The sequence below is a fragment of the Pochonia chlamydosporia genome, assembly GCF_001653235.2.
Source record: "Pochonia chlamydosporia 170 chromosome Unknown PCv3seq00024, whole genome shotgun sequence".
Classification (NCBI taxonomy): Eukaryota; Fungi; Ascomycota; class Sordariomycetes; order Hypocreales; family Clavicipitaceae; genus Pochonia; species Pochonia chlamydosporia.
In genome coordinates, this window is record NW_019154059.1 from 1 (window position 1) to 17300 (window position 17300).

At 47.6% G+C, this 17300-nt stretch overlaps 4 protein-coding genes across 4 annotated transcripts; 3 read left to right on the forward strand and 1 right to left on the reverse strand.

Annotated features, from left to right (window-relative positions):
• Window positions 1-3559: 3559 nt before the first annotated feature.
• Window positions 3560-5962, forward strand: VFPPC_18554 (peptidase family M3; the record flags this gene model as incomplete). The annotated part of the gene is made up of 5 exons (XM_018290358.1): window positions 3560-4837; window positions 4916-5039; window positions 5105-5405; window positions 5458-5652; window positions 5743-5962. 5 exons carry the CDS (start codon window positions 3560-3562, stop codon window positions 5960-5962), a joined length of 2118 nt encoding a protein of 705 aa, XP_018135764.1.
• A 5536-nt stretch (window positions 5963-11498) lies between these two features.
• On the forward strand, window positions 11499-12917 carry VFPPC_18555 (hypothetical protein; the record flags this gene model as incomplete). The annotated part of the gene is made up of 2 exons (XM_022430146.1): window positions 11499-12488; window positions 12540-12917. 2 exons carry the CDS (start codon window positions 11499-11501, stop codon window positions 12915-12917), a joined length of 1368 nt encoding a protein of 455 aa, XP_022284857.1.
• Window positions 12918-14924: 2007 nt separating this feature from the next.
• On the reverse strand, window positions 14925-15236 carry VFPPC_18556 (hypothetical protein; the record flags this gene model as incomplete). The annotated part of the gene is made up of 1 exon (XM_022430147.1): window positions 14925-15236. One exon carries the CDS (start codon window positions 15234-15236, stop codon window positions 14925-14927), a length of 312 nt encoding a protein of 103 aa, XP_022284858.1.
• Window positions 15237-16077: 841 nt separating this feature from the next.
• Window positions 16078-17268, forward strand: VFPPC_18557 (reverse transcriptase; the record flags this gene model as incomplete). The annotated part of the gene is made up of 1 exon (XM_022430148.1): window positions 16078-17268. The coding sequence occupies one exon, from the start codon at window positions 16078-16080 to the stop codon at window positions 17266-17268; it is 1191 nt and encodes a 396-aa protein (XP_022284859.1).
• Window positions 17269-17300: the final 32 nt, after the last annotated feature.

Here is a 17300-nt window from a genome sequence, read left to right on the forward strand (position 1 = left end):
TTATTACGTTGACTTTCAATGAAGGTTGGGAAGAATTTAAGGACATTCTGCATTCAATCTCGCCCGCTGCTATTCCATCCAACCATCCATGGGAGGGAGTTCAATACTATTACGAGAGAATCCATAATTTAAAATCCAAGTTCTGGAGGGGAGGATCCGGTCACGCCAAATTTGGGGCCCTGAAAGAGCTAATCGAAAGATTTGAATTCCAACTACGAGGCGCAATACATAGCCATTGCCTATTGTGGACGGGGAAGCCTATCAAGGAATTGCTTGCAGGCAACTTCGTCCGCGCAGATATTCCGGATCCTGAAGAGGAGCCTGAATTGCATAGCCTTGTCATGAAATATCAGATTCACAAGTGCAAAGACTACATTTGTGGCGGTCCTGGAAGGCACGGGAAGTGCTCCAAAGGCTTCCCAGCAGACGTATCGGGCAGAACGTTTCATCAGCCTGGAAACCCCAGGTATACCTATGCCCGTACCGAGGCTGACGTTTGGGTGGTTCCCTACAATTCTCAATTGCTATTGATTTGGGAAGGCCACTGCAACGTCCAATTTGTGACGAACCAAGGTCTTGCATCTTACATCACGAAATATGTCACCAAAAACGAGCCACTCTCTCACATTCATACTGGCAACTCTACAGAAATCCAAAAGCACTTGCTGGCTCGTAGGATGGGGTCTATGGAAATCGTCGTGCTGTGCTTGGGTTTTGACATTTTTCGCTGCACCAGTGGAACTCTCTACCTTCCAACCAATATTCCTGAGATGAGGAATTACTCTGTTCGCCCAGTTAAGCATATCCTCGAGCACCCGGAAGACGCTTATTTCCCAGATGCTATGGAGAAATACTTTGCTCGACCAAGAGTGCCTCGGTTCGAAGTCTTGACCTATTTTGACTACTTTGCATACTATGAAATTACGAAAACTCGCACCATTAATCGACAGGGTCCTCGAGAAGGGTGGCAAGACTCATTAGGATATTGGGTATATCAAAGGAAGAAGCCTATCCTGATTCGCACTTCTTACCGACGACTTTGTGATGGAGAGGTGTTTTTTTACGTGCAGCTCCTTTACAGATATCATTGGAGATCAGATGACGAAATCATTGCTAACTCCACCACTTACCGTGAAAGGCTTTTCGAGCTGGACCCAGTATTGTATGACGCTGCTTTACGGGGACACGCCGATAAAGCTGAACATGGCAATATAGCCCTCTGGAGAGAGTATTGCGAGATGGTTCAAAGAGTTGCGGAGGCGGCTCCGCCAAATGTCCATGATATGGTGTCTGAGCAGCTCCGGCAACTGAATACCATGACGATTCTAGGACTCGCTGATGCTGCAGGCCTTACTCTGAAAGGCGAGCAATACCAGTGCTATAGTATGGTAACGCAAAACATTTCTGCATCTAGGCATCAGGGCCGTATGTTCTTTATAACAGGGCCTGGTGGGACGGAGAAATCTTTTCTCCTGCGTGCTCTGCAGTATTGGTGCGATAGATCCCGAAACCCTTCCTTACTGCTTGCGCCTACTGGGATTGCGGCAAAAAATATTAATGGGAATACAATCCACTCGGCTCTGTCAATCTATAGTAACCGAGGCAGTTACCACACCGGCTTATTTAGGTTCGAAGATCAAAAAAAGAAAGACCTAGAAAAGAAAACCGTGCTTATTATTGATGAAGTATCGATGGTAGATGGCGTACTGCTTGACTACCTCGCCTCCCTTTTCGCCAAACTGAGGAGGAGTAACAGGCCCTTCGGCAACATGCATGTCATCGTTTTTGGGGATTTGATGCAATTGCCCCCTGTGGAAGGCTTGAAGGTCTTCAAGGCCTCGGTTTGGAGGCTCTTCCATCCCATCTTTCTACGACAACCGCAGCGGCAGACAAACGAGAGGTTCTTCAGGATCTTGAACAAGATTCGCTTCGGAATTATCGATGGCGAAGTAAGATGCACTCTGGAAGAACGCTGGCGCCAATATAATCCAGAAAATGTCATATGGAATACCACGTACCTGTCTTCTCTTCGCGATGAGGCTGCGGCACTAAACCATGTCGTTCTCTCCGGCATGCCATCAGAGAACCTTATCTTCGTTTCAAAAGCCGAAGACTTTGAAAATGGAGTAAGGTTGCAATATTTAGAGCACTCGAAAGTATTCAATAAGGGGACAAACTTCGCATCCTCTGTGGTATGTACTGTTGGGGCCAAAGTCATGTTTCTCACAAATAGCATGCTGAGCGAGAGAGGCATATCTAACGGCTCTATGGGTGTTATTACTAATTTGTTTCCTAACGACGAAGTTGAAGCTGCATTTCCTACTAAAGAAGGTATCCAAGTAAGTTCTTCTACTTGGACCTATAGGACTACCGACTCCTTACCGCCCTTGAAGCCTGGATGCGCGAAGCAGCTAATGCAGTTCAGGTCATGCACTTGCACAAAACTCCGTCGTATTTCCAGACGAATGGGGTGGAATATAAACGTTTACAGCTTCCAATAATCAACGCATTTGCGTTGACAATTCATAAGGTTCAAGGTTTATCGCTGCCAGCTGTTACCGTCGCCTTGAACTCTAATATCTTCTCTGACGGACAAGCATATGTGGCGTTGAGCAGAGCAAAGGATCTCGAACAAGTGTACTTGACCCACTGTGATCTTGGAGCCATCAAGGCAGACTCAGAAGCAATAGCTGAATACGAAAGACTGGAAGCTAAGGCAAAACAACTCAATAGACCACATTCTCGCTGACCTTGCTTTCACTCAAACGTGCACCTTGAACCGTAACCTCGGCAACTCCCCAGTCTCCGTTTCGTTCTAGTTTCCAGATATACAGCGGAAGCCAGAACTTGAGGAACTTCTTGACCGACATGCTGGATTTCTGGAGGCATGCCCAACAAATACCCTCTTATGATTTCAAGCCTATGGACTGTGCGTTTGTGAAGTTGCTGGTTTGAGACGTTACGTTCTGGGGCTGTTGGGTGATTGCGTCGTATTCCCCCGAGCTGAAAGGGATGGTTCTGCGTGGTCAAAGCGCACTGGTTGGGGTGGGCGACAGGTGGTTCATTTGCCAGACAGCTTGCGTGGCCCACACCACAAAGCAGCAAGGCACTCCGCGATGCAAAATGTCAGCGACCGGAGGGCTGCAGGTTCTTATATCGACTTACCAGGTCAGTTGCCTCCCCGTCTAATCATGGCAATCAGGCAATCCCTCCCTTGTCTTTTCAACAAAAGTGCTGTGGACCTCGCTAGCGAGCCTCGGGGTGTGCGTATCAAACTAAACCAGCATGCAAGTGATATGTACTTATGTACTGTCAAGAGTCGTGCTTTAGGACAAGCACGGCCAACATGAATCGAAGCCGCAATTGCACAATATGTTCCGTATTGGTTTCCCCTTCACACAGGCTTCCCCGCGTTGGCAATTTCCTATCTCTTTCCCAAGTAGCAGTTGAGAGCAACAAGGAATTTCTCATCGACTAATCAGTTGCACAAAAATACCTCAAACAAATTTGGCTATTCCTGAACTACTTTTCAATTTCGTTATATCCCACCATCCTCACAATGCCAGAAGAAATGTCTCAACACCTTCCGCTAATTCCTAATCTAGCCCATATTATCAATATAGCTCGGCGACACGTCGCAGACCATCGTAATGTTATCGATACTATCATGACAGAAGTAACCATCGTGACCGCCCGTTTCAGTAACGTTATGGGACCAATAGCCGAAGTTGAAAACACGCAATCCGGCGAGAAAGCTGTTATTGCAGCGCTACGTTTTGCGGCTATGGAAAAAGCTATGCAACACGCTGTGGAAGAGGCTGAAAAAATTTGGCTTGAATACAATGCTGAAGTTGATAAAAACACAACCCTTTTCAACCTGCTCTGGGCTGTGAAAGGCAAGAACGAAGAACTGGACAGCGAGTCCCAGCGGTTGCTAAATCGCTTCTTGATGAGATATACCGATTGTGGACACGGGTCACTTGATAATGACGGCATTCAAGAATGGCACAGCACTAATCAGGAGATCGAAAAATTGTGTACTCAATTCAACCGAAACCTTCGAGAATTTGACGGCAACACTTGCGGCATATTCTTCACCGATGATGAACTCGAAGGTATTCCGCAATACGAGCTTGAGGACTGCCAGATCGGATTAGATGGCAAGCGACGCATGCCGTTACGATGGGACCAATATGTCTCTGTCTTACGATTTGCACGAAACTCAGAGACGAGAAAACGTTTCCAACTTGCCTGGGGACAGCGATTGCCTGAAAATATTTATCTTTTTAAGCGTATAGTTTTGTTACGACACAAGAATGCACGTCTTCGGGGATACAAAACCCACGCAGCCTCTCGCTTGCCCTATCGAATGGCTGTGTCAACAGAATGGGTAGACAGTCTTCTCGAAGAACTAAGCGTTGCCATGATAGCCGAGGGGAAAAAGCGCTTTGAGCTCATAGAAAGAACAAAAACCCGAAACACTCCCACTAACGACATAACTGAATCGCACAATATGAAATCTTGGGATGTCGCCTATTATAATCGTATTCTAAATGAAGAATCCGCTTCGGTCAATCAAGAGAAGATTATGGAATATTTTCCATTTCATCACACATTCAAAACTTTGCTTGAACTTTTCGCAACTTATTTGCAGTTACGATTTGAGAAGTTGCCGGCAGAACAATTGGATGGCCATATATGGTGCCCCGACGTTGAAGTTTGGAGGCTTTGGGACGAACGACCTGAAGCTAAAGGGATGTTTATTGGTTATCTTTACGCAGATTTGCTGGGGCGTCCGCACAAGTACAAAGGAATTCAGGCAGTGAACCTCCAGCCAGTATGGTTACCGACTTTTCTTTCAGTTTTCCTTTTCCATTTTATGTATGCTTCGCACTCAGATTCTAATTCACTTCAGGGTTATCTCAAAAGCGACGGAACTAGAGTTTTTCCGGTTAGCACATTAATGTGCAATTTTTCAGCACGCATTCTAAATGGATGTATGCTGTTAAAGCATTCTCAAGTCGTTACTCTATTTCATGGTAGGCAATTCCCTTCGGATCGTTAGATTGTAGATACAGATCGTCTGACTCATAGCTACGTGTAGAACTTGGTCACTGTACGCATGATCTATTGGCCAGAACAAGATATGCTAAGTTCCACGGATATGAAGTTTGCGTTGAATTTGGAGAAGCTATTGCAACAATGTTAGAAAACTGGTGCTGGATGAAAGACGTTTTGAAAGACATTTGCTGCCATTTCACTGCGTTGGATCTCAAATATGAGGAAGCATGGGTCAAGGAGAACCCAAATGTTCCTATCCCGCGCGCTGAAATACCCGATGAGCTATTGGAGGGTCTCATTGAAACTCGTCGAGACTCTAGGCTTGACAGATGCTTAAGCCAGCTGTGAGTTCTCTTGGTAACACCGCTTTCTACATTGTGCTGATCCTTTATTCAGCTGCGATGCAAAATTCGACATTGCGGTTCACAATCCTTCCACCGGCAAGGCACTAGCAGAACTTGATGAAGTTAAATTATATGTTGATCTTTACGAAAGGTTCTATTTTACAAGAAGACCAGAACCATGCTATCTCCATACAACTTTTAGTCACTTGGTTTCCGGGTATGATGCAGGCTATTACGCTTATATTTGGTAAGGTTTTATCTTATCCTGCTTGTAGACTTCAGACTGTGCTAAGTCTCGGCTGCAACTTGACTACAGAAAGACGCTAACACATTTTAGTGCTAGTGTCTTCGCTCAAGATATATTTGAGAAAGTGTTTGCAAAGGACTACCAGTGCAAGACTTCTTGGAATCGTTTCCGGACAGAGTTACTAGAACATGGCGGTAGCCGTGATGAGCGAGTAATGTTGGAGAAACTTCTTGGATCTGTGCCAAGCACTTTTGCCCTCCTTCGGGGTTTGAATATCCCTTATTCAGCTACAGAAACTCTCCCCAAATAGAAACGATACCAATCAGGATGTTACGAAGCTCAATTTGAGAAGTTTTCAAAAACGATGAGCGACTTGAATTTATCACTGGAGGGAGGATTCCTTGGCTTGAACCGAGAATATGTAAAGTTTTGCGGAAACTTTTACGTTTAACTTGTCTTTCAAAGTTGCTGTTCAACACATCAACCAGATTTAGGCTGTTGACTTTTGTTCGTTTTATAAATACAGTGTGGAAACTTTCTCGTGTATGATACTAATCTAAGCTGACCGCAAATGTAATCGACAGTGAGGCGATAATAACATCCAAGATAGCCAAAACTACAAAATTGAAGGAGAACATGATGCAAACAGTGGTATATCTACAAAGGACCAGGATCGTCATAGAAAGAAGACAATGGCTAGGCAACGGGATAGGCTGAAACGCAAGACATATTCACAAAGACAGTCTCTACTGATACGCACCCAAATCTCAATGCCTTGAGGATGAAAGATCTTCCTTCCGCTCCCTGAGCTTCGCCACTACCCGTGCCTCATTGCCTTGCTCTTGCTCTTGCTTTTGTGCCATTTTCGTACCCTTCTTACGTGCTTTTGTGCCATTTGTGCGACAGGTTTGCTTCTGATATCTGCGGCGGATTTCAGTCCTCGTATTCGTAGCCGTTGACAGCTTCAGGGATTGGTTTGCCGTCCGTCCATGTAACGTGAGCTCCTAACGCAGTAAAATTAGCCATGCGCATTCAAAAGGCCTCGTGCTCCAGGTATATGCTGAACGATGTCAGTTAGCATCGCAGATCGTGTTAAAAAATTATGGTATGACAAACGATCATGATGCTATAAGAAGGTTTCAAAGTAAACGTGTGACTAATACGATTCAGAGGAAAACGATAATATGGTCATGGATCCTGCTCTTCAGCATGAGACTAGCTACGCCGCTGATGCGGAAGACAAACTAGGAACTGACTAACCTCCCCATACTTCAATCAGCTACGCATTGCAGTCAAATGCCAGCGCATGTCAAACTGTTGAAGTGCAACCTCTTTTTGTGTTCGAAAATTGTGTCGCGGCAGACCAACCAGCACCTTCAGCAGACAATTCAGATTTTTTCAGCAGAACTGTTGCCAGAGCCGGCACTGAGATTCTTCCCCCAGACAATTCTCATGGCAGAGAGTTGAGCTGTCATCACGGGCAACTAGCAGTCCAACAGCCAAATGATATGAACGCCAGGCTACGGCTAGCTCTCCGCTCCTCCTCGTTCCCAAAACCGCATCTATTTCATCAATAAATATAATTGCTGGTTGCATCTTGCGGATGGCCATAACGATCTTGGAACATTTGCTGTTCAGGGTGTCAAGTGGCCGAAGTTGACTTCTAATGAGAACTGCGAATTGTTTCATGAGATTGACGAGTTAAATTATGGTGACTGCCACGACAATTGCTTGACAGAGAGTCCCGGTACTGTCCAATTAAAGCACGCCTGCGAGGCTATCCCATCTCATGATGAAGGTATCATTAGTCCTTCTGCGAGCAGTCAGTCGGGCACTCCAGTGTTCTCGGCAGAATGCCCTTCTGTCGCGTTATGCGGTTCCAATTCAATTTTTACTACACTGAAGATGCAGTTCTTGATTCAATAGCCTGTCAATTGCTTGTATATCTGAACTTGTTGTCCTCCTCTTGCCAGAGGGATTCACGTCATTTATCTTAGCAAAGAAGCATTATTTCCAGCCTTCTAATTATTTCCAAGTGGCTGGCCAGCCTCTTTACCTTCTGATATCCATGATTTTATGACATCCAGCAATTACTCTAAGTCTGCTTGTTCAATCAACAGAGGCAGCCTTATCCGACAAATACCAACCAAGCAGCACCAGAGATAAAGCCGCCTTGACAGCTCTCGCGTAACTAACCCTGTCATCGCATCCTACATAAATCACGTAACCTAGTCTAACTCTTTTGTAAATGACTAGATTACAAATGGCAGGTAATTTCATGTATTTTTCATGGTTTTTGCAAGGGCTGAGAAGTGTCACCTGCGTGCGATTTTGAGGCGGCCGACTCCGGGCCCGTGCCTTCCATGTAATTTCGAAGCAAGCTCGCTCTCGCGAGCTTCCTTCCCCTTTCTTTCCTCCTTAGCTTTAGATAGACAATTGTACGGCAACCTTATGTTGAACAAACAGCGGTCCAGCCTCTCACAGCAAGCGTCTAAACAGGGAACACAAGGGATCCCCAACCCAAGTATAAGTAAGTGTGCACGCCACTCCGTGCTGAGCAAAGTCACCGGTATGGCCTGTCTGACATTGCAACCCGTTGCCTGCCGCCCCAGGCGGCGACTCGGTATAACCACGTGTTGTCGTTGCTCTCACCGATGTTTCCTCCATTGAAAGATAAGTTGAGAGGCGTACAACGGATATCTGCTGTGGTTTCAATAGACACGTCGACTGGAGAAACCTGGCCAATTGCAGGTTAGTTTCGGCCACAAGTATCGTTGATTTCTAAAGGGCACTCGCTGCGATTCGCTAGCATCCGTGCCACGGCACGGATGCTAGGCCAGCCCAGTGACAGGCAATGGCGGGATTGGGCAAAACCGGCGCAGGCGCCCGAATTCTTTTGTGAACGCACTTTTACCATTTTTCTTAGCCATATTTGACTGTGGTAAGGTGATAGGCGTTACGGTAAAGTCCTATGTGTTGCGGGTGCGCGCAAGGGAATAAGGTTTTGTCGAGGGCAAAGTGTGAACGGAAGGTTCTTGGTGATTGAGACCGCGCCCAAAGGGTGTGCTTCATGATCACCCTCCGGTCGGATTCCGTGGCGCTAATCGGTGCACTAACGGCCCTTGCCTGAGGTAGCCTTCAGTACTGAGGGGGCGCTGCCAATTTCTGGATAGCCCACTTGTTCATCTGGAATACAAGGAGATGGAGTCAACCCCTGCTGCTGCCTACACCTTGCTATGACGGTGTACAACGAAGGTGATGAGTTGGAGGTCCACGGTTTCAGGCATTGGGTAACTAATGCTTAGCAGCCTCCAGTACGAACCGCAAACGCGGGCTATTCTTAACGTGGCTTGAATGTTTCGTCATGAGCACTTTGCAAAATGTATAAACCGGTATGAACTGATCAGTTGCGACAAGGAAAAAAAAAAAATCTAAGAAACGAGCGCGAGAGATGTTGCCTGAGCACGCTGCGGAAGCACGTCGTATTCATACCCTGATTAGGTTGACAACGCAGCCACTGCTTATCCCCGAAATGCCTGGACTATCAACTGTATGAGGGCGTGATGCCTGGCTGCTGGAAACCTACTATTTGCTGAAGGGCGGCAATGAGGCATTGCTCCTTTCGGGACAGTGAGACGCCGAAACAATGCATTCACCACAACGCGGCAGGTCGGGTGCTTTTTACAGGCAAAGTTTGGTAGTGTTGCCACAACCAGGACTTGGGAAGCAAATTGGCGGCCCAATCAGCTGGACCGTGGTTGCCGTCGTCTCAGCATAGACTCTTTAACCAGGCATACGATTAGATTGGACCTACGTGATATTCTATGTTGTCTACCGGCAATATATACAGGCACCAGTAGTTAATGAAAGGACTGCTGTCTTGTGTTGAGCAAGCATCTGTGCCATACGACGTCGCCGATAGTGTCGGCGACAAGAGCCAATCACTACATAGTGGGTCTATTCCACTGGCAAAAGATTGCTCACCTCTGTAAGAATATTCCACAGCAGCGCTTCAACGATTTGGTGGTCCGCCCAAGAACCCCCTGATGGGTGCCACATCATTCCGATGAAAGAAAAACCCATCAGAGGACCAAGAACTGTGATAGGGTACCAGACAATCAAGTGACTCTTGGGTGGTATATTGCTTCTGTGTGCGCTCCTTACTAATAGTGCTGAAAGAGAAATAACAATGAAGCATTGGAGAGTAAAACAGACTATCACTGCAACTTTCTGTCCGTAGGACAGAGCAGCATCGTCTTCCTGCTGCATGGTATTACAGATGCAATAACCAGCCAGCATCAAGGCAACTCCGCGCCATTCGTGCAGCAACAGCCACATTTTTAAGTAAATTTTTGGAGGAAATTTCTATGCCTGATTGTCTCTATATGCCAAAGCCAGAATCGAGGTCTGGCCCATGTCCCACAATGCGAGGTTTTTGGTGTACAAGAACAATTCCTTTCGTAGGGACAAGATCCTCCATCGCCAAATGAATTCTTGAGGTCTTGAGGGTGAATGTGATAAGCCACGGCGAACAGCGGGTCCGGGCTAGCTATCCCGGCAGACACGGGAACGAGCCGTAGACCACGAGATCGAAAGTGACTTTTTGGCCCATTTCGCAGCCCCCCCCCCTCTTCTTGCGGGCCAGGTCCCTTGCAACCACAAGACCTCTTGTGCTTGGTGCAACCTCACCGTCAGCTGAATCCATCAAGGGCAATTGAAGATAAAAGACGCGTCGCGGATTGGGTGGGTATTGTCGCACTTCTTCCGTTATTGAAAGAATGTCAAGTCTCCGGTGTGGCGCACGATGTGTTTCCAGAAGCGGCAAGTGGGCTGACGATTGACAGTGTCTCATGGGCTGAGATGGATGCTTGCATGTTTATTGACTCCCGCCCAGTAATGAATTATTGGCTCGGCTACAACAACATACCCATTCTTAACAACAATGGGGTTCTCTCGCTTAGTGTAGCTGCATCCACCGGGTAATTAGGCTACTAAACCAATTCTAAACGAACTTTTTTAGGACAGTCAAACTTAGTCCGAACGATTATTCAATCCGGCAAAGCGAAGCTGTCTCAAATTTCCAAGCAATGAGTCTGACTCCCACGTTACTACTCGTGCCACGCCCCACTTTATTTGGAACTCGTAGAACTCGCACCACCTAAAGGTGGTGCTGGACACCCATATAACCAGATCACCCAAATAACCACTTTTTGCACTTACCTTACTAGAATCGCTTCAACAGCCGCCTACCACCTTCAGAGTCCACTACTTCTGCTCTGTCCAGTCTTTCGGAGGCCCTCCATTTACGCGCTTCTTTTGCCGCTTCTTCAAATACACGTTTGCGGGCGTTGAGCGCCTTCAACTCTGCCGCCTCGACCATCCTCCTCGCCTTAGCCAGTTGGTCTTCCGCTCTCTGCCTCACCATCTCACGACCCTGGGCCACTTTTAACACCCCTCCTGGCTGCAATGGACTATTCTTCAAAGCCTTACGTTGTTGCGCGAGATGCTCAGCCATTTTGGTTCTCCCTAGATCCCTCTTGGTTTGTATAAGCTCCGTGGCTAAAGACAGCGATCCTCTGATAAAGCGACTCATTTCGTAGCGAAGATCAGGGTCAAGATTCTCATCTTCCCTGATTACTCTCGTGACCTTATCAGCCACCTTGTTCATTTGACGAAGTGTTACTGGAGTGCTAAATGGTGAGGACTGTAATCCACTGAAGGGGGGAGATGGGGCTCTCATCTCACTGCGGGAGTTTAAGGGAGGGCATGGTGGCGAGGAGCAGGCGCGCGTGTTCCTCGAGGTCATTGACGAGTATAAACTTAGCAATCGAATCGGCTTCTTCACAATGGACAACGCTAGCTCGAACGATAAAATGCTACGGTATATCTCGGAGAGGATAGCCGACTTCCATCCCGTTTTGCGCAGGGTACGCTGTAATGGCCATATTATCAACCTGGCAGTACAAAGCTTTCTCTTCTCGCCAAAGAGGTCAAAGCGAAGCCAAAGCCAGCATGAGGAGGACGACGCAATTGAATTGGCGATCACGGAGACTCGAGGGCTGTCCGAAGCAGAAAAGCAAAGCAAAATGACACAAGAGAAGCTCGCAGAGGAGTGGCGGAAGCACGGCGCGCTAGGCAAGCTTCATAATCTTAACGTTTGGTATCGTGCTTCTACGGCTCGATATCAGGAGTTTACCAGCAAAGTTGGTAGGGCTATCCCCCTGGACAACGAAACACGCTGGAACTCTTGGGCCATTGAGGTCGCAGTCGCACTGTCAAAGAGAAAGGAGATCAATAGCTGGCAAGAGGACCATCACAGCGAATTAGGTGAAGACAGGCTGGAATTTAAAGACTGGCAGGAGCTGCAGCAAGTCGATGAGTTTCTCCAGCCATTTTTGAGCGCCACCAAAGGCACTGAGGGTGAGGAGAGTTCTTTGGATGATATGCTAATGTCTATGGACTTTTTGATTGAGCATTTCAAGTTACAGAAGGAAAAGCATAAGAATAACCCTCAGATGACGACTAGGATCTTGGCGTCATGGTTCAAGTTCGACAAGTATTACCAGCTAACCGATGACTCTCCAATTTATGCTGCCGCCGTCCTTCTCAATCCTGCCCTTCGTAGGGCATACCTAGACTCTGCATGGTCTCATCAAACGGCCTATATCGAGCCGGCAGTTGAACAAGCCAGAGAGATGTGGACGCAAAGCTTCAAACCCATGGTAACAACAACGACGGAAGAAGCTCTGGCAGCCATTAAAGATCCTTTTCAGCGGTTTCGAGCAAAGGCAACAGGCTTTGTTTCCATCAAAGACGAATTCGACGACTTCATCAACGTAAGTGTGTTGCCGTTCTTGTTTCTGCGTATGCTAATTTCTTCCTCAAAGGCAAATCCGCATCCAATTGGCTCTCAGTCTCCTTTAGAATGGTGGCTTGAACCATCTCGCGGAGCACTCGATCCAAACCTGCAACAAATGGCCGTAACAGTATTCACTATCCCACCGATGTCGGCAGGTCCAGAGAGGGTGTTTTCGGGCACACGGCATACAATTGCACCAGAACGCGTAAGGCTAGGCGCCAAGATGGTAGAAATGACAGAGTGCGTTAAGAGCTGGGTGCATATCAGGCCAGGCAGAGCTCGCGCGGTAATTTCTGGGGTGTTTCGCAACTCTCAACACGCGGATGACGCCCTTGGAGTGCTGCAAGAAGACAGCCACAGAGAAGAGGCTAGTGAAGCTGAGGTTAGTTTGGAACAAAGTGACTAGATGATTGGCCATTTTATCCAGTTAACAGCGGTACTCATACGCTGCTTGTCCGTTAGGATAGGAATACGTGCAAACTGTATTGAAATATATGAAACATATGAAACGAAACCGAAACAGACGTCAGTTTCAGTGACTGAAACTGATACTAAGCTCGGTTTCAGTTTCAATACGTTTCTATCCATCACTGCGGTAAGGTTGAGGAAATGGTAGTAGCCTAAACTTCCAGGCGAATACCAAATTTTTCCATCATGCCATGCTGCAATATTCCCATAACAGAACCCAGGATGTGATTGCCATGGGTCGGTGAGTAGGTCTACAGGGTTGGCTCCTGAGGTTCCATCCCATGTGTACTCTCGGATGACTCTTCCGAGGTGCATGGATGCCGCCATCTCTGCTAGCTGGTAGCCACTGCTTAGCTGTGACGTCATATTCGCCGTGCTGAGGACAATTGCACCTCCAGGGGGTCTACAAACAAACCAGCCTTCTTATGGATGAGCAGAACAATCCGCCGGATGAATAGCAGGACGGCGAAGGCCGTGTGTTGGCGCCGTCAGGTCACCAGCTTTTCTGTGAGATTGGCCCCACTAGCGGATGGTGGACAGCCCCGGACGTTAAATAGTGGAGCTTGCGTCACGGAATCTCCTTGATCATGAAATTATTACGTTCTCATGCGATCCAATTGGAGGGCACTGTACAATACAATAACAATCAGTACAGTACTAGTGCCTACAACCTGAAACATGCACCGAAGGGCACCAGTAGTTCGACACCTAGAGCACACCATTCATCCGAGAGTTCGCTTCGAATCATTGGCACATCCCAGCGCTTGGCTACTTGCGCTACTCTAGAAGTGACCACATACATGAGCATCCATTGTAGAGCATTAGGCCAGGGAATACATCTGTTGCGTTTGTGTCCAAAGTTAAACCACCATGCCATTGGTGTTGATGTGGATTATTCAGTACTGACGGTTTGCCCGTTCCTTGACACTGACTCGGGCCGCATCAATACATATTCCGCGCCTTGTCTTATATGATTTAACTAACGGAGACTCTTAACCCTGCGTCGAAGGAACTGACAAATCAGAGCTGTGGTTTATTTCCGTAACTCCCTCATCCATGTTCGCAGACTTGCGAAGCCCGGGCCCATTCCCTTATCTTCTGGCCTGGTAACCGTTCAGCACGGCCTTTCTTCAGGATGGTAATAAGTGGCAGACCACCAACACTTATAGCAGCGTCATAGGTGAGGGTCCCGAATACGACAAGCCGACCAGCTCTCATTTTGGGTGGGCGGTGGTGCATTGTTGCGGCTCGGGTTATGTCGGGCTCGCACAACACAGCTGATTCAACAGCGCGCCACCCTCCAACCTATATCTTAAGAGCCTCTTCGAGATTCAACCCAGTGTCATTTAAAAGGACATAGACTACTCCGCATTGCGACGACGGTTGTTGAACCTGACACAGCATCACGTGCATAGTCCAACCTGCCCCTTGCATAAATAGCCTACATTGGCGGCATCTCTAAGTTGCAGAATTTCGTGTTTCGCTGTGGCGTTGGCGGCATCTCTAAGTTGCAGAATTTCGCGCACGCTTTCTATCTGTGTTTCGCTGTGGCGTTCAACAACGATAACCTAAACAACTTAGTGGAAAGACACGGACTCATCGGTATTTCAACGACTCGTGATCATAAATTCACCTGCTTTAAAAAAAAATTTTCTTCCTGTTCGGTCGATATTTAGTACAACCGCTACATGCTCCATTCAGCCTGTTTCGTTTCGGGCATATGAATCTGGCGAACCGTGGCCGCCGTGTAGGCGAGAGTATATCGATAGTTTACTTAACTGACGATCGGGCTCATCGACCCAAGACCAACTCTTTACTTTAACTCAGCTGCGCACAGTCCTGCGGGACATGATTTTGTCTTGATGGCCTTTGCAACCTGGGATGCACAGTACCAGCATGTGACTCCTACCACCGAAGAAGAATTCGACCCGTTCTTCCATAGGTGCTATGTGGGAAATATAGGTGTTAGCTTGCAGGTGAAGGTCTGTTGAAGAGTCACACAACCACCGTGGCGATGGTAGCTGGAATGGAAGCCCAGTTGCTGGCTTCCTCCGCCCCGAGCGGCCATATTTCCAGCATCGATACTCGGACCCAGTATCCCCAGCAACAACGGCGTCAGCTTATGGAGCAGTGGACAACTTTTTTTGCCGAACAAAATCACTCTGTTCCCCCTGAAACCCAAAGTATTGAGATGCCTCCTGATAGCGGCCAATTTTTCTCTCAGGCGGGGCGGATGCCTCAGCAAACAGCTTATCATCGGGGATATCAACCCCGAATCTTAGAGCAGCAAGATGTAAGTAGAATTGGAATCAACCCCATTCTCCCACTCTGACTCAATGTAATCAATATGATCCAGTTATCCAGCGTATCGAAGGTGAAACCTAACATATTGCCACAGGTAGCCCTTACGTCTCTCGTTTCCCCCTCAGTGATCTTGGATCCTGACATCAACATGGAAAATGCCTCTACGGCACCTGAAGCAATCCTTGGACCGTTTACTTCACCTGCTTTAAATACCCAAAACGACCCATCTTCTGTTTATGACAACATCACTGTGAGGGAATCATGTGACCTGCCCGTTTAATGAATGTCTCACTTTGTGAGCATTGTGTAAATAGCTTCAGCCAGAGTTCCTTTACGGGTTCTCTTTTTCTCCTTGTGAATAATCGCTTCATCCAAGTCGCACTCGACCTTGTTCGTGCACTCGTACCGTTACATATTATTCACCGACACCCCTCTTCGATAGATCACCGTCCACGACGCGACTATCGATTCCAGCACCCAACCGTACCACACATTCTGTGGCATTCAAACCTCACCAAAACACCCCGAAAACTAAATTTTCACCCGAACCAGCATCAATCGTAATGAACATTTCAACAACTGGCAACTAATCAACAAACCAACAAACCAATCAACCAATAAATAACAACCAATTAGTCAATTAACAACCAATCAATCAATTAACCTAACAAAGTAATCAGTCAATTAACAACCAGTCAACCAATTAACAGCCACCCAATAACAAATCAACCATCAATCAACAAATTAGCCACTGATCGACATCCAACGAATCCACTACCGCAACCGAAAACACAATGACAGGAGCTGCAGTAGACACCCCTCCGGGGTCCACCACACCCGCCCCTACCGATCTCCGCCCATCGGTCCCGATACTTTCATCCATTGATGGAGAAGCCGCGTTCCGGTCCGCTTGGGCTAACGACGCCCCAGGCATCATGCGGGAAGTCTGGGCCCTTAGCCAAGCCGTAACCAACATGCACGAGGAAATCGTGAGGCTCCGCCAAACCGCCATCACAACTGCCAACACCACGAACTCACACATCGAAACCCTGCAAACCCGCCTGAGTAACTCCCTCATGGAATCGAACGATAAAGATGATACAATCTCCCACATGGAAGGACAAATAGAGGCGTACAAAGCCATAGCGGCCACTGGAGGAAGCCATCGCCACCGCTCCGCTGAGCACCCCAAGCCCGATGCATTCAGTGGAGAGAATCCCAAGGATCTACCAGAATTCTTACAGAAACTCGAACTCAAATTGCATATGAACAGAGACTGGTGGGCAGACGAAACAGAACGAATGGGGTTCGTCATTTCATGCCTCAGTGGGGACGCCCACGCCCAGGTCAGTTACAACGTATCACACGGAATCGTCCAGTTTGCAAACGTCGAGGCCATCATCACAACCTTGAAGACAGTTTATGGCGAAATCGACTCGGCCGCTACTGCGCAAAAAGAGATATATGACATGAAACAAGGTTATAAACCACTTGCAAGCTTTCTGCCAAACTGGATCGCAGTCGCCAAGCTCACCGAATTCGAAGACAAATCCCTGATCTCTCACTTGAAACGTGCCCTCCACCCCGACATCATATGGAGGCTCGTGGTCCTCAAAGCCGCACCGACCACTTTAGCGGAATTCATCGAACTAGTCAGGCAATGCGACAGTGAGTGTCGTCAGCTCAACCCCCACTATTATAAGAAGAAACCCAGCAACAACCATACCCTTACCGGCACGACTCCGGCCGCCCCTCCCTCCCAAACTCCGACAACTATAAACGGAGGGGATGCCATGGATTTGAACGCAGTCTCCTGGGAGGCTAAAGACGTAACTTCCGGGCGCAAACCTCGAACCTCGGAAGAAAGACAGGCACGCAAGGCCTATTGCATTGCGCATGGACTCTGCAACTGGTGCTATTCCCCGGACCACAAACCTCACGTCTGCCCCACGGCTCCTTGGAACAACCAAGAAAAAAAAGAGTAGTCTCCAACGGAAGTCGCCGCAGGAGACGCAAG